Raw genomic sequence first — 25,316 nt, 5'->3', positions numbered from 1 at the left:
ATGTTTTCACTTTTAGTTTCTTGACAGTAACATATTAAGCATAAAGTAGACTGTTTTTTGCCCTTTGACCTCACTCCGTCCTCACTAAAATGGCCGCGGGTCTGGGCCTGTTACATTCCTCAACGGTTACTTGTGGTTGCTAAGCAACCTCAAACGCCTCGGGGAGAGGAACATAATGGGACAGGACCTGAAGCAATACCTGACGAGACCCGTCCACACTGTACCGGGAGATATTTCTGCTGATCGCTTCTTACTGAACCTCACTGGAGATGTGGACCGTTAGTCAACTGTTGCTGTCATCTTGTTATTAAGGTAAGGTTAGCCGTCAAGGTCCTGCTGTCGTACTTCTAAGTAAATGTTGAGTGTTTGCGAAGGAGACCAGAGCGGCTTTGTATTTTACATTAGTTTTATCTGTTACACCTGCCAGCTGCTGGGTAGTGATTGTTGAGACATGGGGTCAGAGTCGGTGAAGGTGGTGGTCAGGTGCAGGCCCCTGAATGACAGGGAGAAGGCGCTCAGCTGTAAGATGGTGCTGTCCATGGACCTGCAGCGCTGCCAGTGCTTCATAGAAAAGCCAGGTGCAGTGGATGAGCCACCTAAACAGTTCACCTTTGATGGGACCTACTATATTGATCAAGCAACTGAGCAGATGTACAACGAGATTGCCTATCCTTTGGTTGAGGTAAGCTTGATTTTATTACCTGCCTGCAGAGCTTGGCTTTACAAAAGAAGCAAGCTTGTCACTGGACACCTTCAGCCCAACATCAGTAGCCTATATCTAATTCCTAATTAATGCAGACGTCATTGTGAATACCGTATGGTCACCTCAATGTTTAACACAGCCTCATAGTTTAAAAAGAAAAAAAAAAAAAAAAAAAATCACTTTTACAGGGTGTGACTGAGGGATACAACGGGACAATTTTTGCCTATGGACAAACTGGAAGTGGAAAATCTTTCACCATGCAAGGGGTGTCTGAACCTGCAACCCAGAAGGGTGTCATCCCACGGGCCTTTGAACACATCTTTGAGAGCATTCAGGTATGTCTGTTGACCACAGCGATCTTGTAGCTTGCAACATGCATACGCAATATCATGCTCTTAGTTTTTGTCTAGGCTTGTCTCAGCACTGATAGAATAATCAGGGCTCGCAAAATTTCAAAATCCCTGGTAGCCCTTCGGGCAGGCACTCTTCAGTTTTTGGTAGCCCAAAATAAATTTAAGTAGCCCGAATAAAAAAAGAGGACAATTTTTTGATTGATGTTTTGTTTCCTTTACAATATTATACTTTAATGTATAATATTGTAAAGGAAACAAAACATCAATCTAAAAATATTTAAAACACAAATTACAACAACAATTTCAAACATCAACTCAAATATTTGGTTCTAATTGAACAGAAATTTCTATGAACTTGCAAGAACTGTGTACAACATGAATCAGTCTGTGTCAGATCCTGAATTTGAAATTTCCACTGAAATCACGGGTAAGAGGCAAGTGGAACCAAGCTGACTTCTGCTAAATGGGTCAAACTGGGCAGAAAGTATACAAACACATAACATCCTTATAGAATATGATGTAACACTATAGATCAACTTACCTCAGAATATATAAAGCATATAAACAATTACACCAATATGATACAACAAACACAGCAGTCCTACTAATCCAAAATACTCAAAGCTTCATAGAACTGAAACAAAATTTTTTTTTTTAGGCCTTCGTTGCATCGCTGTGACGTAATCGGCCTTAAAATGCGGCCTTTAAGGCTGCAGACCCTGAATTGGGATACAGCCTCTGAATCGCTGCATCTTGTAGCTGTGTCGTCTTAAATTGGTCATGTGATTTTGACGCGCCGGCACGTCCGGCGACCCCAGAGGTTTAACTTAATATTTAAGTGTCTCTTGGTTTTAGACTAGTTGTTTAGTCTAATTTGATGTTTTAAACCAGAAAAGGAAGAAGAGGGGTTAGAATTACAGGTAAGAACTGCTCAGTGGTATGTGATAAACTGTAAATGTAAAGCTTACAGGTCAGTCCTCATGTTTTTAAATCAGATTTTGAGTCTGTACATGGCACATTATGCTTTTGCATGTTGTGAAATGTGCTGCAAAACAAACTGAGGTAAACTAACTGGTTTACTGTGATGGATTTAAAGTGCGTGTGACTGGTGCGCAGTGGCTGTTGTGCTCACAGTCAGATTTCAGTTACAAAAAGAGTAACAGAGATGAATTTAAAGTTAAGGTGATGATGTTTAGATTCATTCACAGACTGAAACCTTCACACCAACTTTATCCTGTGTCTCTTAGTTTTAGACTAGTTGTTTAGTCTATTTTGATGTTTTAAACCATATCACAGGGTTTTTAATTCACCATTTACGGGGTTTTAACAAGCAAACAAAAGACAGATCGTGATGTTTAAAAATGTTTTGGAAATATTCTTTAAAGATTAGATGTAAAATACTCAGAGGATAAATTCAATTGGTTTATTAGTTTATTACATAAGTTGAAAAAAAGTTAAACAAGTAAATAAAGAAACAACGTAAAGGAAAACGGTAATAAGAAGGGAAAAAAAAGAAAAGAGAAAACCCCAACAATCCCTGATAGGTTCGTAGCTTGAACCTTTTCGCTGGAACGTTGAAGACAATTTAATTACACAGCAAGCAAGACACGAGTAGGCAAAGTTCTTCATGTTTCTCGTGCACGGGAGCGAACCGGACAAACGCCGTTCTGTCGCTTGACCCCAGTTGCTCTCGTCCGCTCCCCCGTAACACTGCTCTTTTATTGTGGTTACATGAATATGCATAGGTTCATTAACATATGACATCTTACATAGGTATACATGTGAACAAAGAATACCTTGTGTGTGTGTGTGTGTGTGTGGGGTCAAGATGTGACCCCATGAAGACTCCCCTAAACCTGCTGGCCTGGAAGTCCAGCAGTTCATCTAAACAAAAGGCACTTAGACTAAAACAGATATAGATACGTTTATCCTACCATAAAACAATAAGACAAGGCACAGCCTCTCCCATGCTCCCAAGATGTGGGTGTGAAAGCCAGAGTGCTCTGGAATGCACACAACGTGTGTCTGCAGACTACTAAGGATCAAACCTCTATTAATCTACAACTAATTATAAAACTCTAAGCATATATGAGTAGATATTTCTAAGCATAAATGACAATCAATTCAATTCAATTCAATTTTATTTATATAGTGCCAAATCACAACAAAAGTCGCCTCAAGGCGCTTTATATTGTACAGTAGATCGCACAATAATAGATACAGAGAAAAACCCAACAATCATATGACCCCCTATGAGCAAGCACTTTGGCGACAGTGGGAAGGAAAAACTCCCTTTTAACAGGAAGAAACCTCCGGCAGAACCAGGCTCAGGGAGGGGCGGCCATCTGCTGCGACCGGTTGGGGTGAGAGACGGAAAACAGGATAAAGACATGCTGTGGAAGAGAGACAGATTAATAACAGATATGATTCGATGCAGAGAGGTCTATTAACACATAGTGAGTGAGAAAGGTGACTGGAAAGGAAAAACTCAATGCATCATGGGAATCCCCCGGCAGCCTACGTCTATTGCAGCATAACTAAGGGAGGATTCAGGGTCACCTGGGGCCTGTTCTTCGTACCTCGCTTATACATCCAAGATCAAATGACACATCCAAGATCAAATCATCGCGCTAACTTTGAGCTCGCTAATCCGGTTCTCCGAACACACCTGTTGTTGACGATTAGTATAGCTGGATGAAGTAATCTGAGATCACTGGGTGGCTTAAAAGGGGCTACGCATCGATAGTAGAAACATTGATCGGCAACCCTGTGATTGGTCGGCGAAGATGTCGAAGGAGCACGCACAGTATTTCACGGCAGCAGACCAAGAACTCTTGATTGAGGGATATCAGGAGTTTCAGAGTTTAATTAAAACGCAGGGGAACACTGCAAAGGCTGCAAAAGCAAGGAGAGAGGGCTGGCAGAAAGTTGCTGACAAATTAAACTCGTAAGTGATCCATGATATTACATTATATCATGTGATATTATTTTATTCCACAGTATATTATATTACATCATATCCTCTTTCACATTAGAGCCACAACAGGACCCACTAGAACATGGGAAAAAGTAAAAGTGAAATATAAGAATATGCTACAGAATGGTAATATTTATCACTTATATTGCTTTTAGTCTATGACAAGAGACCCTGAAATAATCTGTTTGTTTGTTTATAACAGCAACCAAGAAAAGGGCAGAGCAAATAAAGACAGGTGGTGGTCCTGCACCCCCTCGTCACACCCCTTTTTGTACTGTGACATTTATTGACATTGTGGGGTTTTTTGTGTGTAGTTTGACATAACACTCCATCACTTTTACCTGTTCCCATGCAAGGGGTGACTGAAGCATGCACAGTAAGTCGGGAGTAAGTATATACAGTACAGTAAGTATATATATATATATATATATATATATAGAGAGAGAGAGAGAGAGAGAGAGAGAGAGAGAGAGAGTAAATAATACCCTCACGGGAGAATCGATATCTCTCTATGAGCACACCGTCGCGCCGAGCTAAAGGATCCCGTCTATCCCGCAATATACGCTAAATTCTGTAAACTCTCCTTATCAATCTTGCACCTTCCTTGCTCGCGTACAAACGGACAGGACATGGCTGCGACAGACTTCCCAAATCCACCTTCGCTTTTTTAGCCGTGGTCTGTCATCTTGATTGCACGTAGTAATTTACTATTACTACTCTAAAATATGAATTACATCTGACATGATCTACTACATGTAATAGAATGATTAATAGTACATTTCCCTTTTTTTCGGAAATGACCTGTATGTATCTGTATGAAATCAATAAAAGAATCAAATACATTATCTTTAGTTACATTGCTAATATTTATTTATGGTAAAACAGTGGCGAAATATCGCTCTTGCTTTCATATAACTGCAGCGGACATACCTGAGAGGCCGCGATCTAATCCTGTTTACATAAAGTAAACCTGCTCCCGAGCAGGTTTACGCTTACGGATCTGTTGCTATGACAGTAAGTCCCAGATGAGCTTCGGAGAACCGAACGATCCAAGATCACGCGAAATCGTCAACATTCAAATCCGGCTAACTTACTTAGCGAGGTACAAAGAACAGGCCCCTGGTCCAGCAATCAACAATACAAATCCAACAATCCCCTCTGAGCAAGCACTAGGCGACAGTGGGGAAGAAAAACTGCCTTTAAACGGGCAGAAACTTCCGGCAGAACCAGGCTCACGAGGGGCAGTCAACTGCCAGGACTGGTTGGGGGTTAGGGTGAAAAAAGAAAAAAGATGAAGGAGAGAGGGAAGAAGTGTTAGGAGAGAAAGGGAGAAGGTGAGAGGAGAGGTGAAAATTAAGATGGAACAGAGGTGGAGGGAGATGAGGTGACATCAGCAGTAGAAAAAATAGAAAAAGTAGAAAAAGCAGGAGTGTCCCTCCTCCAGAAGAAGCGGAAACGTTTTTTCTTCTTTTCCATGAGCTTTTCCACGAGCACTTTTTTCTCTAGGATGAGGGTTCTCAACTGATCGGTTGTTTCTTCAACTTCCTTCTCAAGTTTCTGGCATCTTTGCTCCATTTCTTTTAATAGATTGCACTTGTCTGTATTTTGCTGTTGCTTTTCCTTGTGGATCTTTTCTAACTGCTCATTTCTTCTTGTGATTTCTTGAAGCTTACGCTGCAGGTCTTCATTTATTTTCTCTTGTTGCTGCTTTTGCGCAAGCATTTCAGCGTTTTTGCACTTCAAGTTGTTTGAGTGCAACAATATCTTATTCTTGACCTCTGAGTGTTTTTTCGCCATTTCTTTGATCCTACGCTGCATCTTTGAACGTAGTTTTTCCAATACTTCTCCTTCCAGTTCAGGTGTTCTGTCCTTCATTGTATTACAAAATTCTTTCAGTTGTAGATTTCTTCTCTCCAAGTCCTGGAGAATACGTTTTTCTTCTTCCTGTTGCTCTTTCTCTTGAAGAAGCTCCTTAATTTTGCACTCTGTTTCATCCAGCCTGAATTTCAGCACTTTGTGTTTTTCCTTTATGCCTTTGACTTGGTCCTGCATTTGTGTGTTCCCTTCCTTTTTCAGACAGAGGAATTGTGTAATTTGTTCCAAAGCTTCATCAGGCATTCCTTGGAGCGCCTGATTCTTTTGCTCCATTTCTTTTAATAGATTGCGCTTGTCTGTATTTTGCTGTTGCTTTTCCTTGTGGATCTTTTCTAACTGCTCATTTCTTCTTGTGATTTCTTGAAGCTTACGCTGCAGGTCTTCATTTATTTTCTCTTGTTGCTGCTTTTGCGCAAGCATTTCAGTGTTTTCGCGCTTCAAGTTGTCTGAGTCCAACAACATCTCATCAATGGCCTCTGAGAGGCTTTTCACCATTTCATTGATCCTACGCTGTATCTTTGAATATAGTTTTTCCAATACTTCTCCTTCCAGTTCAGGTGTTCTGTCCTTCATTGTATTACAAAATTCGTTCAGTTGTAGATTTCTTCTCTCCAAGTCCTGGAGAATACGTTTTTCTTCTTCCTGTTGCTCTTTCTCTTGAAGAAGCTCCTTATTTTTGCACTCTGTTTCATCCAGCCTGACTTTCAGCACTTTGTGTTTTTCCTTTATGCCTTTGACTTGGTCCTGCATTTGTGTGTTCTCTTCCTTTTTCAGACAGAGGAATTGTGTCATTTTTTCCAAAGCTTCATCAAGCATTCCTTGGAGCGCCTGATTCTTTTGCTCCATGTATTGGCGATCCCCTTGCATCTTCGCAATAGTAGCGTTCGTGCATTGAAGCTGGGCAGACGTTTCTTTTAATTCAGCACTCTTTGTCTTGTTTTCCTTCGTCAGGAACAAAATCTTCTGTCGTGCTTCATCAAGCTTTCCTTCACAGACCTCACTAATAAATTTTGCGTAAGGCGCCAAGAGCTGTTGTTTTTCCAGCTCTTGATTTCGTGCTTCCAATTGTCTGCACTTCTCCTCCAGTTGAAGCTTCTCTTCTTCAATTTGTTTAATTTTTGCATGTAGGTCGGAGTTTTCCTGTAATGTCCTTTGGACTGATGAGGCACTAATGGATCGTTTTCGTGGATACATTTTGAATCCTGTGCACAGTGACTCTGAAGAGGTTTACAAATACTTTCAAATATATCTCTGGTTGAACGTTTGAAGGCTGCGAACAAACTGACTAAAACTTGCTGCTCCTGACCCCTATTTAAGGAAAAAACTTCAAAGGATCAAAGGCATGATGTCCTTGTGACATCATCACTCTTTAAGAATCAGATTGTCACATGACATTTTAGAATGGGGATGTTTTTTTTTTAACTGTTTTCAGATTTAACCCTCTGTGGTCCAGGGTATAATTGGCCGTTCTTGACTATGTTTGAATTTACCTCTATATTTCACCTTTAAAGTATGTTTTTCTTGCCTTATTTGGTACCATTATTTTCAGCACAACCTCAAATATCTGAAATTTGAGTTATGTTTTTCATTTTGGTATACTGTATTAGCACAGTTGATCTAAATTCAGACAAAAAATTCAAAATCCGAGTATAAAGAGTTATATGTTTTTTACTGTAAAACCCACAAACATGTTTAACAATCATTTTCATAACTTGAAATGCAAATAGAAGTTGTACATTTGTAAGAATTATGCACAAGTTTTGTAAACAACAAAATGATATGGTACTATTTACCTAAAAATGCAGCCAAGGCCTCAAGCGTTTTTTTATATAACCATTTAAATCTATTTACAGAACAATCAGGTGTTCCCTTTCAGTCGATTCACTCGGTACAACACATAAGTATGGGATTTCACGCCCTCGCGTGTCCTGGCTGAAGAAACCTTTAGTCACGCCTTTAAGGCAGATGACGTGTGATGACACGCGCACGCCCCGCCTGCACATATAGCCGCTGTCATCACAGTCATCCCTCAGTTCTTATGCTGTTCACCTTGCTGGCAACACCTCTGCTGAGTTGGGCTAGCTAGCTGCTGCTAGTTAGCTCCGTTGTCTGCCGACTTGAATTTAGCTTAACTGCCCCTGTTGGTGTTAGCCTCCACCGCGCAGTTGGTGTGTAGGCTGCCCGCGGAGCGCTAATTTCAAGTTTTTCATGTGCAGCGTTTCGCTTTGCGTTTTGGAATGGACTCCAAACCGAAGCGAGCAAAGCAGAAATCTTCTGTTCGCCCCTGTCCTCAGGGATGCGGTTTTTCTTTGCACGACAGCGACCAGCACGATGCCTGCCCTGTCTGCCTGGGGATCGTCCACGCTAGGAGAGCGTTGACGGAGCCCGAAGCCTGTGCGTTTTGTCGCCAGCTCCGGCGCTCGACCCTGGAAAGACGGGTGACGTTTGTGGAAAAAGTGCTGGGACGCTCGGCTGTCGCACAGCATGACCCTCTCCTTTCCGAGTCTGGAGCCCCGGCTTCGTCCGAGTCCGAAGACGAGGATTTTCCGGTCGATGTCCCCGCAATTAGCTGGGCTGACCACATGGAATATGTTGACGGGTTAGCCGATGACGAGCCGGAACCATGCAGGAGCGCTGACGGGCTTCAGCCTGGGTTGAAGCCCGCCAGCGCTCCCCAGGAAGACGATGACGTGCTGGACATCGGCCTGGACATCCATGGTTTGTCGGAAGATGAGCAGGAGAGCTCATTGTCGGGCCAATGTGCCGCCGCTGCTGCGCCGGTCGGCCACGATGACACCTCTCTTTTCTCCCTGTTTCACCGTGCTGCTGAGAAGCTGCAGGTGGACTGGCCCTCTCCTCCGCCAGCTCAGAAGCCGTCGCGGTTCGCGTGTTTTTTCCTCCCACCGGAGCCCGCAACGGCCAAAAACTGCCTTCCCATGTTCCCAGACTTTCTCTGCGAGCTGACAGCATCATGGGACAAACCTCTGTCTACCCGCGTCACTGTGCCCGGCTATGGACAGTACATGGAATTGGACGGCGCCGAGGGGGCTGGCTTAGCTAACCCACCCCCTATGGAGCCGTCTCTGGCTGCTTATCTGGCCCCGTCCCATAACCATGGTGTCGGCGGCCCCGCAACTCTGCCGTCCAAGCACTGCAGATTCTCTGCTTCGCAGCTGGAGAAGATTTATCGGGCTCAGGCCGGCACTGCTCGCGCCATGAGCTCCGTCACCATGCTCCAGACGTACCAGGCAATGTGCCTGGCGGAGCTCGGATCGCTGGTTCCTGATGACAGCCCGCTGGCACCTCTTCTTAACGAGGTCAGAGTCGCCACAGATTACATCCTCCGTGCGTCTCGCTGTGCAGCGCTCTTCCTGGGCAGAGGGATGGCTTCGACAGTAGTGGCGCAGAGGCACCTGTGGCTGACCCTCTCTGACGTCCCGGATAGGGACAGAGCTGTATATCTGGACGCACCAGTGTCTGCGGCTGGGTTATTTGGACATTCACTTGAAGCCATTCAGGCTAGATTCGATCTGAGGAAGAAGCAGACGGAAGCTCTGCGCGACATCATCCCCAGACGTCAGCCCAAGCCCAAGCCCGCAGCTAGCTCTCACAGGCCCTCCGCTCCTCTGCCGACCGGCGCCCACTGCTGAAGTGGGTGTGCTGCCAGTGAGAGCACATCCTCCGGCCCGAGCTCCACGCCAGTCGGCCTGGAGCAAAGGCCCACCCTCGGGCCCCCGGCGGGACCCGACGCCCAGGAGGAAGAAGCCTCAGCCCTCCTAGCTATGGTTTCGAGTGGAGAAGGGGTCCAGCAGCAGGGAGACGCTGCTTTTACCCCTCTGTTGCCGCACAAGAGGTGCCGCTTAAGTTCTGTTCGGGTTGTCAGCCCCAGAAGGCGCTGCACTTTCCTAACACTGTCTCCCAAGCACAAAACCCTGCACACAAAATGCCTCAGGTAACTCCCTGTTCAGGTGTGTTAAATGTTCAGGTGACCACATCGAGTGTTCCCGCTGTTTTTCATTGTTGTGCCCCAGAAAAGGTGCCTCCAACAAAATGTATGAATGTACATGTTTCCATGTTACAATCAATAAAGAGTGTTGTTTATTCTCAAACAATCACAAATGCTCAGCCTGTGGGCAGAATGAGCCAGGTCAGGCAGGTGATGCAGTCCCCTGCAGACACACTGGGGGGCGACAACGCCCCGCCGACGGTGCTGCAGGTCAGCCGGCTGGCTGCTCACTTCCCTCAGTGAGCAGCTTGCGCCCCCTCTCCGTGGGTGCTGCAACCGTTGCCATGGGTTACCGGTTGCAGTTCCGGGTCAAGCCGCCTCGTTTCCGGAGGCTGTGTCCCAATTCAGGGTATGCACGCTTGAAGGTACGCACACTACGCGTACTACAAGTACGGGAAGTGCGAAATTGAGAGGCTTGTGAAATGGGACGGTCTAGCCTTCGTCGCGCTGTTCAGGTTGCCTAGCAACCATGATACTAACCGCGAGAAATGTTTCATACAGCTTTGTGTGACATAAATGAAGGAGGAAAAAAATGTTTTGTTGGTCATTCATTTTTGTCATGACATCACTTTGATTAGTTGAGACCACAGGACTGTAAAACATGATAGTTGGGCTTCATTTCTGTACTGAACAGTCATTTCAAGATTAGTTAGTAAATAATAATTAGCTAATGTTATTCATGAGACTAAAGTCATCTCACTGTGGTAATGTTAATATAATATGGACAATAATATATGTATTGTCAGATTTTATATATATATATATATATATATGTATATGAGCTTGAACTCTGGGTCAAAGATGCAAGTAGCAGTTATTTATATTTCCTATCACCTTAAATCTTCACTCAAAGACAAGTATCTCTGAAAGTGTATATACAGATGTATTATATATAAGAGACAAACATTGTTCTTTCAATATGTTGGCATTACTAAATTTGGCTGAATGCTTATATATATGTGTAAAAAGAAAATGTACGAGCTGTGATAACCGTTTCTGATAGAATGAAGAGTAGACTGATATATGAAATATTCCTTTATTGGGTGAGAAAATCAGACCATGTCATAACTGCTTTAAGTCATACAGAATAGATGTCAGAGCCTTAAACAGGCCGACTTCTGCTAAATGGGTCAAACTTTGCAGAAACTATACAAACACATAACATCCTTATAGAATATGATGTAACACTATAGATCAACTTACCTCAGAATATATAAAGCATATAAACAATTACAGCAATATGATGCAACAAACACAGCAGTGCTACTAATCCAAAATACTCAAAGCTTCATAGAACTGAAACAAACATTTATTTTTAGCTCCATTCTGCTGCTGATACATACTTTAGGTTTCTGAATATTAAACTTGTTGCTGCCTTTCATAGTGTGTAACTTGAAGGCCCTGAGTACTTTCTCCCACACTGAAAACACTGGGATGATAACATTATTTGAACATTACCTAATAAGACTGATTCAGGACAGACAATTAGTTATGTTAAACTTTTCTAGCAGTCCTTCACAAACAGGGAACAGTCTGTCTATTCTCTCCATCTGTCAGCTGCTGCTGGCTCTTCCTCCTCCTCTTCCTCACACACTGCTGAGTTTGTCCTGGTGGATCATCAGGGGTGCAAAGCCTCACAGATGATGTGCAGCAGTGGGTCCCTCAGTCTGTCCTCACTCTGGACACTTGCAGTTGTCACACATGGAAATCAAATGTGTGATAAGCTGCAGGATTCAAACACAAGTGTAACTTATAAATACATGTTCATACTTTTATTCCACAATCAGAGAAAAAGAAAGAGAGAGAGAGTGCAGGACAGACAGACAGGTGACAGTCTCAGGTGTATACACTGCTACAAAACAGCACAAGAGAAGGAGGATTTAGTGTTTGTGTTATTACGAGTGCTAAACAAGAAGAGTTCCCAGATGGTACGGTGGACACATGTGTGACTCCTGTGATTAAAGCATCTTTCTTTCAGCTTAACGAGTGAACCGTCAGCTCGTTCAAACACACGTTAAAGTCCGTTTGGTGACACCACCGAACAGAGGCAGCAATATAACATAGCTAACATTAACAGTGCAGTGAATCCTGCTTGTGCCGTGATATTCAGGACTGCAAACCGAGCAGCATCACTGACTTTCAGCTTGTTGTGTTTGTGGATATATGACTGACTTTAATTATCCATAAAATCATCACATTCTCTGTAAGATTAAGGTCAACTATATGTATATTTAGAAGTAGAGGCTTTAAAACCAAGTTACCGCTGGAAGTACAAACATCGCTAATGTCACATAACTTTGCCGACATGTGGCCAACAGTAATGTTTTAATGTTCTTAAACATTCGCACATAAATAAGTGACATAATATTCAGTACTTACTTTTGACAGTTCACTCTTCGGCCGCTCCCTTCTGCCGTATTTTGCGGCAAAATGATCCACACCCACCGCCGCGCTATGCATTGTGGGATATATGGGGCCACGAAGCGTGCACCGGACCACGCTTGATATTTGGGGAAATCGACGGCGCATTTGGAGTATGCATTTGAAGTACACTTTGAATTGGGACAGCCGCCGTCGCGTGGCGGTGACGTAATCGCACTTGAAATGCGTACTTCAAGCGTGCAGACCCTGGCCGTTTATCAATGCCCAAGTACGCGAGTACGTACTCGCGTTCTCGGTGAGTACGTACCCGCCGAGAACGCGAGCACGGACTCGCGATATGTACAATTGGAACACCTGCGTACGTGATGATGTCACAGGTCCGGAGTTTTTACTGCCGTCCCCTCCTAATTTAACTGTGAGTAACATGTTATGAAGCTTAACTGTAATCACAGCCAAACCGGTTTACTCAGGAACAAATAAAACACTGAAATAAACCAAACATTAACATTTAGAAGTGATCTAAGTGACTTATATATCATTTTTAACCTCAGTAGTGAAACCTCTATTAATAAAAATAGTGTACATGTACATACGTGTACATACCTTAATAAAACAAGCAGGTGAGATGTTAGAACGCTTTTATTTCTATTCTAGTGGACACTCAATACTATAGACAGCTGCTGGAGTTTCTTTAACCTGAGTAGTGAGAAGTCCGCGAGCGGGGGCGGGGGGTTGAAAACGATGTGCCGGGAGTCCGCTGTTGAGTTTTGGACGAAATGCATTCTGGGATATATAGCTGTCCCAAGTCCACACCGATGCATGCTCGATAAAAGGGGGGGGGGGGGGGAATCGAGAACACATCCGGGACTTTTTCGCGTTCTCGGCTTGATGCGTACTTCAAATTGGAACAGTACTTGGTCTCCGACTGATGACGTATCACGAGTACACGAGAACGCAAGTACGCACAAGTACGCATATTGATAAACGACCCCTGAATTGGGACACAGCCAAAGAGTCGTAAACACGACTGTCAACACCGAGGCGGCCATGATACTCAGAGAGGAAATAAAGGCGCTATTGCAGAAAAGAGCAATACGAGTGGTCCCCGCTTCGGAGACAGACAAAGGTTGGTACAGCCGTTATTTTGTTGTTCCGAAAAAAGGGGGAGGGCTTCGTCCCATCCTCGACCTGCGAGTCTTGAACACGTATCTACGAACATACAGGTTCAAGATGCTAACACTCAGACAGCTCTTGAATGCAGTCGGCCCGGGAGATTGGTTTGCAACAATCGATCTAACAGATGCTTATTTTCATGTGGCTATACACCCGAAACACAGGCAGTTTCTGAGGTTTGCATTCGAGGGCGTAGCCTACGAATACCTAGTGCTGCCGTTCGGGCTGTCGCTCGCTCCTCGCACCTTTACGAAATGTGCCGAGGCAGCGCTAGCGCCCTCAGAGAGAGAGGCATCCGCATCTTAGCCTACCTAGACGACTGGGCTCTCGTAGCTTGCTCCAGAGAGCAGGCGGAGACACAGCTGTCGCTGGTTCTGTCACACATTCAGACACTGGGGTTCTCTGTGAACTTTCAAAAGAGCTCGCTCATCCCGAGTCAGCAGATTTCTTTCCTCGGTATGGAAATATGCTCGCTTTCCAGCCGCGCACGTTTGTCGGAGCACAGAGTGGCCGCGTTTCATCGCTGCCTCGCTCAGTTTCAGCTGGGACGCAGACTGCGTTTCCAGACGATATTAAGCTTGTTGGGCATGATGGCGTCTATGATCGCCGTAGTGCCACTTGGACTGTTAAAAATGAGAGCGTTTCAACGCTGGACTCTCTCTCACCGTTTGTGTGCATCGCGTCACCTGCGGAGGAGGCTGCCGGTAACCGCGTCTTGCATGCTAGCTCTCCATCCTTGGAGGGAGCCCAGGCTGCTGCATCAGGGCTCTCGGATTGGGAGGGTGTTGTTTGGCAAGGTGGTGTCCACAGATGCTTCCCTAAGAGGATGGGGAGCGCTGTGCGAGGGTGCATCAGTGAGAGGGATCTGGTCCGCAGCCCAGCGCCAGCTGCACATCAACCACTTAGAGCTGTTAGCAGTGTTCTTAGCTGTAAAGCATTTCCGTCCAGTCCTGGAGGGCCAGCATGTCTTAGTCAGGACGAACAATTCAACAGTGGTGTCTTACATAAACAGGCAGGGAGGAACACGCTCTCTTCCCCTGTTGAAGCTGTCTTGCTCGCTGCTGTTATGGTGCAGTGTTCATTTTCTGTCTCTAAGAGCCACCCATGTCCCGGGCCACCTGAACCTGGGGCCGGACCTTCTCTCCAGGGGGGGTCCTCTGGTGAGAGAATGGAGGTTACACCCTTTAATAGTGGCTCAGATTTGGGATCTATTTGGCAAGGCGCAAATAGATCTTTTTGCTTCCAGGGTAAATACTCACTGCCCCCTGTTCTTCTCCATAATCGACCACGATGCACCCTTGGGCTTGGACGCGCTAGCGCACCAATGGCCAGACGTGCTCCTGTATGCATTTCCCCCAGTGGAAATGATATCTCCAGTTCCAGAGCGAGTGCGTCAGCATTCCCTCTCTCTGATTCTAGTGGCCCCTTGGTGGCCTACAGGGTCGTGGTATGCAGAGATAATCAGCCTGCTAGCAGCGAGTCCTTGGCAGCTTCCTCTCCGCAGGGATCTCCTCTCTCAGGCGGGAGAAGTGTTTCATCCGTGCCCAGATCTATGGCGCCTTCATGCTTACCTGCTGAGAGGTTAAACTTGATTGCTAAGGGTTTGCCACCTAGTGTGATAGCGACAATTCAGAGCGCTAGGGCCTCATCTACTAGAGGCTTGTACGCTTACAAATGGCGAGCCTTCGAGCAATGGTGCCAGGACCGCCACACTCTCCCATTTCAGTGCTCTATTGTGGATGTTTTGACATTCCTGCAGGAGCTGCTGGATAAGGGCCTTTCATTTTCGACAATTAAGGTTTATTTAGCAGCTATATCTGCTTGTCATATTGGCTTTGACGGGGTGACACCAGGTGCACATCCTCTCGCCATACGTTTTCTGAAAGGAGTTCGCCGGCTGAGGCCCGTGCTTAAGTCCAGTGTCCCTGCTTGGGACTTGTCTTTGGTGCTGGAGGCCCTTTGTAGCCCCCCGTTTGAACCCATTGAGTCTGTGAATATGAAATTTCTTTCATATAAGACTGCATTACTTCTCGCTTTGGCTTCGGCAAAGCGAGTGGGTGACCTTCATGCGCTGTCTGTGCATCCCTCCTGCACACAGTTCTCTTCTGATGGCCACAAGGTCGTATTGCGTCCAAATGCTGCCTATTTTCCCAAGATCATGCCTGCATCTTATAGCTCAATGGAGTTTGAGTTGCTGAGCTTTTGCTCCCCTCCTTTTGCATCTGAGGAGCAGAGGAGGATGCATTCTCTTTGTCCAGTGCGTGTGCTACGCACCTACATTGAGCGCACTCAGAATGTGCGTTTATGTGACCAGCTGTTTGTCTGCTTCGCTAATCCAAATAGAGGTAGAGCTCTGTCTAAACAGACGCTGTCCCACTGGATTAAAGAAGCTATCTCACTGGCTTACGGCACCACAGGTCTTGCTTTGCCCCACGGGGTGAGAGCTCATTCCACCAGGGGGATGGCAACCTCATGGGCTCTTTTTAAAGGGGTGCCTGTAGCTGATATTTGTGCAGCAGCTAGTTGGGCATCACCGCACACTTTTGTGCGGTTTTATCGGTTGGACGTTACAGCCCCTTCGGTGGCTCATGCTGTCCTTTCTGCTGGGTCTACCACTCACTAAGGATGTGGTGGTCCGATTCCGGTTCGGTGGCTGCTCTGCGGGGCGTGTATATATGTCCCATACTTATGTGTTGTACCGAGTGAATCGATTGAAAGGGAACGAATACTTATGTCTATAACTTCTGTTCCCTGAAGGAGAGGAACGAGGTACAACACAAGGTGGCCCCACTGAGCAGTTGGCTCGGTGAAGAGCGGCTATCGAACTGAGGGATGACCGTGATGACAGCGGCTATATGTGCAGGCGGGGCCGTGCGCGTACCATCACACGTCATCTGCCTTAAAGGCGTGAATAAAGGTTTCTTCAGCCAGGACACGCGAGGGCGTGATATCCCATACTTATGTGTTGTACCTCGTTCCTCTCCTTCAGGGAACAGAAGTTATAGACATAACTATATGTTCTGCATCAAATAAGAAGGCACACAAATTATTTGTGTTAGTCCAAAAAATGTAGTTTGTGTTCAGTATAAGACAGAGGAGAACACCAAAGGCTTAAACCAGGGGTCTCGAACTCCAGGCCTCAAGGGCCGGTGTCCTGCAGGTTTTAGATCTCACCCTGGGTCAACACACCTGAATCAAATGATTAGTTCATTACCAGGCTTCTGGAGAACTTCAAGACATGTTGAGGAGGTGATTTAGCCATTTGAGTCAGCTGCGTTGGATCAAGGACACATCTAAAACCTGCAGGACACCGGCCCTCGAGGCCTGGAGTTCGAGACCCCTGGCTTAAACCCTGCAGGTCTGACAGCAGGAGGTGCATCAGTCCAGTTTTTCATGTGGAGGCAGCGTTTATACTGGAATCTGCCTTTGACGGCTTTTTTTGGAGAAAATGTGAAATTCAGCAATATAACTCACACAATACAAAACTCAGAGTGGGAGGGATTTGAAGCACAAAGGGAGGAGCTTGTCGTTTGGTTGGCTGATATGGATGTCCACCTGAGTGAGGTTGACCAGCTGACAGGAAACGCCTGTGAAAAACTGAAACAACTGCAGGTATGGGGTTGTTTTGATGTGACATATATTTGATATGATACATATGTCAGAGACATTATCCTAAACTGGACTAACAAAGAACCATGAGTCCAACATGAAACTTACCTTGCATAAGCAGGGCTCGCAAAATTTCAAAATCCCTGGTAGCCCTTCGGGCAGGCACTCTTCAGTTTTTGGTAGCCCAAAATAAATTTAAGTAGCCCGAATTTAAAAAAAAAAAAAAAAAAAAAAAAAAGGACAATTTTTTGATTGATGTTTTGTTTCCTTTACAATATTATACTTTAATGTATAATATTGTAAAGGAAACAAAACATCAATCTAAAAATATTTAAAACACAAATTACAACAACAATTTCAAACATCAACTCAAATATTTGGTTCTAATTGAACAGAAATTTCTATGAACTTGCAAGAACTGTGTACAACATGAATCAGTCTGTGTCAGATCCTGAATTTGAAAATTCCACTGAAATCACAGGTAAGAGGCAAGTGGAACCAAGATCTAGGACATTTGCTTTTTGAAGTTTGCAAAGACTGCTAAATTTTGCCAGTGGTAGTTCACTCTTTGCAACATAGTACGCTATTCTAAACAGATTTTTCAGGACTTCTTGTTATGCTTGGTTTACTTTTAGTATGTTTTTTGCAATTGGTGTTTGTTCTGGGAAAGATACTGCAGACTGAGCAATAATGTATTTCTTGCATTTCTCATGGGTTCTGATGGGGTCTTTCTTAAAATGACTGGTCCCAGTAACAAAGGGGCTTGTCGACTCAGAAATCGAGGGAAACTCACAACACACCCGGCAGAACATTATGTTATTTAGCTTGTCATATTCCAGCCACAGAAATTCTTTTGTCCATGAAACCAAAAAAGCTGCGCTTTCTTTTTCCCTCATTGTCTGATTTGTCATAACTTTTCCGTTTTGTGGTAGGCTTTTCTTTGGCTGCCTCTTCAGCCTGACCTCTCTTGTTTGGCTCTGCAGAACTAAAATACCTGCCTAAAGCCATCTGCTCTTACACACATACTTACATAACGATCAGCAATTCTCTGCGCGATCAACCTCTATCACATGTTTAAGCTTGCTGCAGGAGATTTCACTTGTCATGTTTGATAGTAAGCTAACGATTGATAAGACTATGTCAGAGGAATTGGTGCGCAATTAATCTGTGACTTACCAATTAGTGCTGCCGCTCTCTACACACAGTTCGCGCGATCGCAAAGTGAAAGCAAAAAACAAGCGCAAATTCAAACGCGATTTCAATGTGTCACATATTGACAGTGGCTCATCGATGCCAATGACATAATTACTCAGCTACATTTGTGAAAGAATGCAAAAGCATTGACATATCTTTCATTGATAGCCCGACGGGCAGGGCTGAGATGGATTTTGGTAGCCCGACTGGAAAAATCGCTAGCCCCGGGATGTCGGGCTAGCGATTTTGCGAGCCCTGATATACAGCAGGAAGCTCCCACGTCGTATCATCCTCTTAGTTTTTGTCTAGGCTTGTCTCAGCACTGATAGAATAATTATATGTTTTATCTTGTGTGTGCAAGCTAGTGTGCAGAAAATACGAAATTCCTGGTGAGGGCCTCCTACTTGGAGATTTACAATGAAGAAATCCGAGATCTTTTGGGAAGCGACACCAAGCAGAGATTGGAGGTGAGTCCCTGCTTTTTAGATAAACTAAACAGGCTACGCTGTATCAGAAGAAGCCAAATGGATTATTGTTCTTTGGTTAGTACAGCAAGGTGAGTGTGCTGTTTTCTGCACAGTACTGTACATGTTGCCATGGTGATTTAAACTCACAGTTGATTCCTTAAAGGTCAAGGTGTTGTAACAGGGTGACAGACTAGCTGATTGTGTGTATGTGTGTGCTTTGTGTGGCTGATGAATGCCTAGCTGAAAGAGCACCCAGAGCGTGGGGTATATGTACGGGACCTTTCCATGCACACTGTGCACAGTGTGGGAGAGTGTGAAAGAATCATAGAGAAAGGCTGGAGGAACCGGGCGGTGGGCTACACGCTGATGAACAAAGACTCCTCACGCTCCCACTCAATCTTCACCATCCACCTGGAGATCTGCAGCACTGGTGAACTTATAAGATCTTTGCCTTCACTATATCTGTTCAGTCTGTGCTGATATTCTTCTTTTGGATGCGATCCTCTTATATCTCATAATGTCATCAGCACTTTACCATCAGAGTTGTTTTTGTTCTGTGGTGCTATATCTTTAAACTTGATAGTATATGAATCTCCTTAGTAATAGTTTTCATTTTCTTTCTGTGCTTGCATGTAGTTTTCACACCATTAAATAAAACATACCAGGTTAATAAAGGTAAATAATAAGGCTTTGTAACAGTGTTGAATGTTGCTTGTGTTTCCTGTGTCAACTCAAATTCTCAGATTCATCTGGCCAGGACCATCTACGGGCAGGAAAACTCAACCTTGTGGACCTGGCAGGAAGTGAGCGTCAGTCTAAAACTGGTGCTACCGGGGAGCGACTCCGCGAAGCCACAAAGATCAATCTTTCCCTCTCGGCCCTGGGAAATGTCATCTCCGCCCTGGTAGATGGACGCTCCAGATACATCCCCTACAGAGACTCCAAGCTGACCAGGCTGCTGCAGGACTCTCTGGGAGGAAACACCCGCACCCTGATGATTGCCTGTCTTTCGCCTGCAGACAACAATTATGAGGAAAGCCTAAGTACCCTGCGATATGCAAACCGGGCCAAGAGCATCCAGAACAGGCCTCGCATCAACGAGGACCCAAAGGATGCTCTGCTCCGAGAGTATCAGGAGGAAATCAAGAAGCTGCGGGCGCTCCTCACAGGCCAGCTGAGCACTGCTGACCTTTCAAGTAAGTGACTCAATTTTATAGAAAAAACAGCATGTTGTTTTAGTCTAACATTCCTAAATCTACACATAACCTCTATTACGTGCAGAGAGATATTTTATTTTCTTGCATGTTGTTTTTCCTTAATTACCAGTGCTATAAAAAAATCCTTTAAAGAACTTTTATTTAACATGCAGCTCTGCTGGCTGGTCAGTTTTCTGAGTCATCCCCTGCTGTTCCCTCAAGGCCACAATCCACCCCCACCGAAGAAAAGAAGGAAAAGATTAAAGAGGCAAACATGGACCAATCCCACACAATTTATCACTTCAACTTTAAGCATGCATTGTATAAAAACCCTGTGATTTATGATCTGTGTTCTGCTGTCTCTGCAGGAGTACGAGGAGAGGCTGTCCAAGTTGCAGGCTGAATACAATGCAGAGCAGGAATCCAAGGCGAAGCTGCAGGAGGACATCGCTGCTCTGCGTTCCTCCTATGAATCAAAGCTGTCCAGTCTGGAGAAGGCCCAAGCCAGCAGGGGGAGCTCTGTCCCCAAGAATGGTAACAGAACACCCTGTGCCAACAACAGAACAAAACTTTTCTGCCGTTGGATCCTCCCCATGTATGCTTCTTTGTATTGTGCCACTTCTCTACATTAGTGGGCGCCAGCTGTACATTCCAGGTTGCTGAGGAAGAACTCTGCATGAGCACTGATCCCATGCGCCACGGTACAGTTGAGGAAACCTCCCAGACTAAGGTAGTGTCCAGCCCCACTTTCCGTAAAGATCACTCCTCTTCAAATCATATTCTTATCCTGTAACAACGCAATCTTATGTAGGCAAAATGTTGAATTTTATTCCCTCATGTTGGCGAGCAAGCTTTCCGAAAAAGATCCAGATAGAGCTGGGCTCTTGGATTCTTCTGATGCAACTGCACCGGGGCCTCTAGACCAGAAACACGTCCTGGAAAGGTTTGTAGGCTTCTATTCTCATCATGGGAACTTTCCTTAACATGAACACTTCCTCAGATTCATAGCTATAATTTTAATATAATATATATGTCTTAATTAGCCGATCCATCTAATTTCTACTCCTTATGGGTCTGGATTGTGAGCATTTTCAACACTGTTCACAGAATATTGAACATCTTGTTATGATGGTATCTACAATGTTCTTATCACACTCCATGATGAATGTGTCATACTTATGCTTTTGGCTACAAATGGAGTGGATAATCAGATTCCAGCTGTATATTTTTCTGTATGTGCTTACTCTTGCATTCTTTTACATTACTGCATTCTTCTATGTTATTACCATAATCCGGTAATTAGCAGAACAGTTATGTTTAACATGTCATACATTGATGGGTACACTAGAACTATAATAATATAGCGAGAATTATACTAAGCACGCATCTATGCGGTGTCCTTGGTGTTCAATCTTTCCTCAGACTGCAGCAGCTGGAACAGGAGGTGGTAGGAGGGGAGCAGGCCAGGAACAAAGAGCTGCAACAAAGACAGCGGCAGAGGAAAAAACTTGCTGACCAGAGAAAAGCTCAGCTTGTCCATGCTCTGTCAGAGAACAGCGAGGAGAGCGAAAATGTGCTGCTGAATGTCTACAACTCTATCCAGGAAGAAGTCCATGCCAAAAACCAAATGCTAGTCAAAGTTCAGGGCAAGGTGAGTGGAAGTAGTTGGAAGGAGCTTACAGCAGATTCAAAACAGCATCTTTCTGTTGGGAAGAAAGCATATGTGTTAAGGGTTTTCTGTAAATTTCAAGGAGCAATCAGAAAGTTTGGGTTATCCACCCACAGAAATCTCTTTCTCTATCCTAAGATCTCCTTTTCATGCACCCCTGCTCTTGACAAATTTTACTCCTTAAAAGTCAAATTTTAAGGTGTGTGTGCAATCTCACCAGAGTGGGATTGTACATTGTGAATTCATGCCCCACTTTCAGACTATAAATGCAGACTTGTGCGTTAACATCCTGGAGCATCTGTGGGAGAACATCCAGTGGAAAGAGCCTTAACAACAGCATCACCAAACAATGAAAAGGCAACAGTTTTGCGGCCACAAAAGCCCAGTCTTTGCTCACCATCTTCCTTACAACTTTGTACAATTCTCCAAAATCAAGTTAAAGTGAAAGACTCCCTGTTTTGACACACTGGGCAAGATCCAGCACTCTTTGTAGAGGCACAAGTACAATGAACTTCCAAAATAGTGATCCCAAATTAACAGCAGCGGTCTGGAGATGTATGAGAAGGTGACTTTGACCAGATTTAAATTGGGTAATTTATTAACTTTTTTAACCTGAAAAATTAGGTTATCTCTTCAGGGATTTACTAATTTGATGTGTTGAAACGGTTCTCTCTTTGCACGTCAAACCCTAAATATGACACATTTTCAACAAGTGGGTTCTAGCTAGTTTGCTCATGAATAATATGCTCCATCATTGTTGCAACAGCTGAAAGCAGCCAAACTGGAGATCCGTGACCTGCAGGCAGAGTTTGAGGTGGAGAGGAATGACTACCTGGCGACTATACGCAGGCTGGAGAAGGAAGGGAAGCTCCTGCACAGCCTGCTGGAGCGTATGGTGCCTCTGGTGCGCCGTGACTGCAACTACAGCAACCTGGACCGCTTGAAGAAGGAAGCAGTCTGGGACGAGGACAGCGCCACCTGGAGACTGCCAGATGTGATGGTGCAGAAAACAACACTGCCTTCAGGTGGGGTATATTATGTGTTTTTAAAAAAAAAAGAAAAGAAAAAAAAAGTGAAAGCTTTTTTTTTTTTTTTTTTTTTTTTTGACAAGACAGTAAATCTTGTGTGTGTTTTGCAAATTACTTTCCTTAAATGTTTATTAATCACATTCTTTTTCTTAGCAGTGACTCCAAAAGCTTCAGCTCGCAGAGGCTCAGGTTCTGATGCTGGAGAGGCATTTATGGTGTGTTTGCATTTCATGCATAGGCTTTTACTTGACATACACACATTCTAGCAGGATTAGAGGTCATTTCTGTTTTAGCAGGTGGAGGAGGACAGGTACAAGGAAATGCTGGACAGAAGTGACAGTGAAAATATCGCCAGCAGCTACTTCAAGTCAAAGAGAGCGAGCCAGCTCCTCGGAAGTGACACCGCAAAAGCCCACGGTGAGAAAAGAAACTGCAGGCTTCTAATAAGTACATATTACCAGTTAAATTAGTGAACTAGCTCTGCTGTTGAATGTTATTTCATTTTTATTTAGCAACAAATGTGTATGCTGTGATCTTGTGTTTCTGCTTTTCATTAGATCCTGACTGGCAGGAAAAAAAATTAATCACGCTGCTACACTTAATGCTGTTACAATAAACTTTTGTATTGCATTTGGGAAGCCTTTTCATTAGGTTATCTCTCTGAGCATTTTAAGTTTTGGCTTCTTTTTTACTTTTTTGTATATTTTATATTTTTACTTATTGAGACCATTTAATTTTAGATTAGTTTTTGTTTTTTTCTTTTTCACTTTCTTACTTTTGTTTAGTTTTTACTTTTGTCTGTCTTTTCTCCTGCTGCCGTCCCCTCTCCGCTAGTTAACGTGGCAGGCCACCTCTCTGTGAGCGGCTCTAACATGAATCTGCCTGTGAGCTCAGACGCCATCCTGCCTCGCCCCTTCCGTCTGGAGTCGCTGGATGTCCCAGTGTCCAACAGTAAAGTGAAGCGCAAAAAAAGCAAATCTCACATCCATAATGAGGCGATTTAAACGGACTGTGACCCACATACAGGGAGTGCAGAATTATTAGGCAAGTTGTATTTTTGAGGAATAATTTTATTATTGAACAACAACCATGTTCTCAATGAACCCAAAAAACTCATTAATATCAAAGCTGAATGTTTTTGGAAGTAGTTTTTAGTTTGTTTTTAGTTTTAGCTATTTTAGGGGGATATCGGTGTGTGCAGGTGACTATTACTGTGCATAATTATTAGGCAACTTAACAAAAAACAAATATACCCATTTCAATTATTTATTTTTACCAGTGAAACCAATATAACATCTCCACATTCACAAATATACATTTCTGACATTAAAAAAACAAAACAAAAACAAATCAGCGACCAATATAGCCACCTTTCTTTGCAAGGACACTCAAAAGCCTGCCATCCATGGATTCTGTCAGTGTTTTGATCTGTTCACCATCAACATTGCGTGCAGCAGCAACCACAGCCTCCCAGACACTGTTCAGAGAGGTGTACTGTTTTCCCTCCTTGTAAATCTCACATTTGATGATGGACCACAGGTTCTCAATGGGGTTCAGATCAGGTGAACAAGGAGGCCATGTCATTAGTTTTTCTTCTTTTATACCCTTTCTTGCCAGCCACGCTGTGGAGTACTTGGACGCGTGTGATGGAGCATTGTCCTGCATGAAAATCATGTTTTTCTTGAAGGATGCAGACTTCTTCCTGTACCACTGCTTGAAGAAGGTGTCTTCCAGAAACTGGCAGTAGGACTGGGAGTTGAGCTTGACTCCATCCTCAACCCGAAAAGGCCCCACAAGCTCATCTTTGATGATACCAGCCCAAACCAGTACTCCACCTCCACCTTGCTGGCGTCTGAGTCGGACTGGAGCTCTCTGCCCTTTACCAATCCAGCCACGGGCCCATCCATCTGGCCCATCAAGACTCACTCTCATTTCATCAGTCCATAAAACCTTAGAAAAATCAGTCTTGAGATATTTCTTGGCCCAGTCTTGACGTTTCAGCTTGTGTGTCTTGTTCAGTGGTGGTCGTCTTTCAGCCTTTCTTACCTTGGCCATGTCTCTGAGTATTGCACACCTTGTGCTTTTGGGCACTCCAGTGATGTTGCAGCTCTGAAATATGGCCAAACTGGTGGCAAGTGGCATCTTGGCAGCTGCACGCTTGACTTTTCTCAGTTCATGGGCAGTTATTTTGTGCCTTGGTTTTTCCACACGCTTCTTGCGACCCTGTTGACTATTTTGAATGAAACGCTTGATTGTTCGATGATCACGCTTCAGAAGCTTTGCAATTTTAAGACTGCTGCATCCCTCTGCAAGATATCTCACTATTTTTGACTTTTCTGAGCCTGTCAAGTCCTTCTTTTGACCCATTTTGCCAAAGGAAAGGAAGTTGCCTAATAATTATGCACACCTGATATAGGGTGTTGATGTCATTAGACCACACCCCTTCTCATTACAGAGATGCACATCACCTAATATGCTTAATTGGTAGTAGGCTTTCGAGCCTATACAGCTTGGAGTAAGACAACATGCATGAAGAGGATGATGTGGACAAAATACTCATTTGCCTAATAATTCTGCACTCCCTGTATTTGCAGTTTTCTACAATGACAGTTTTGATGACTGTGTTGTATATGTATATCTGACTGTGAATCAGTGGTTTGTTTTTATGACTGCTGGTATCTAGA

At 44.2% G+C, this 25,316-nt stretch overlaps 1 protein-coding gene and 1 long non-coding RNA gene across 10 annotated transcripts; one reads left to right on the top strand and one right to left on the bottom strand.

Annotated features, from left to right (window-relative positions):
* The first annotated feature begins 74 nt into the window (after window positions 1-74).
* Window positions 75-23,767, top strand: LOC102075963 (kinesin-like protein KIF17). 9 transcript variants are annotated; one of them, XR_002062194.2, is made up of 15 exons: window positions 75-312; window positions 428-682; window positions 892-1,038; window positions 18,638-18,739; window positions 18,980-19,169; window positions 19,483-19,935; window positions 20,109-20,203; window positions 20,304-20,469; window positions 20,568-20,665; window positions 20,787-20,878; window positions 21,358-21,586; window positions 22,371-22,629; window positions 22,789-22,847; window positions 22,929-23,049; window positions 23,467-23,767. It is a non-coding gene; the product is annotated as a kinesin-like protein KIF17 (long non-coding RNA). The 9 variants fall into 9 exon arrangements; XR_002062192.2 differs by having other exon boundaries at window positions 22,926-23,049; XR_002062193.2 differs by having other exon boundaries at window positions 22,786-22,847.
* Window positions 5,206-7,367, bottom strand: LOC109202236 (trichohyalin-like). The gene has a single exon (XM_019359087.2). It carries the CDS (start codon window positions 7,100-7,102, stop codon window positions 5,387-5,389), a length of 1,716 nt encoding a protein of 571 aa, XP_019214632.1. The 5' UTR covers window positions 7,103-7,367; the 3' UTR covers window positions 5,206-5,386.
* Window positions 23,768-25,316: the final 1,549 nt, after the last annotated feature.

This window comes from Oreochromis niloticus, linkage group LG5 (genome assembly GCF_001858045.2).
Source record: "Oreochromis niloticus isolate F11D_XX linkage group LG5, O_niloticus_UMD_NMBU, whole genome shotgun sequence".
In the NCBI taxonomy this organism is placed as follows: Eukaryota; Metazoa; Chordata; class Actinopteri; order Cichliformes; family Cichlidae; genus Oreochromis; species Oreochromis niloticus.
Note: the sequence above shows the minus strand (reverse complement) of the source record. Positions and strands in the feature narration are given on the sequence as shown.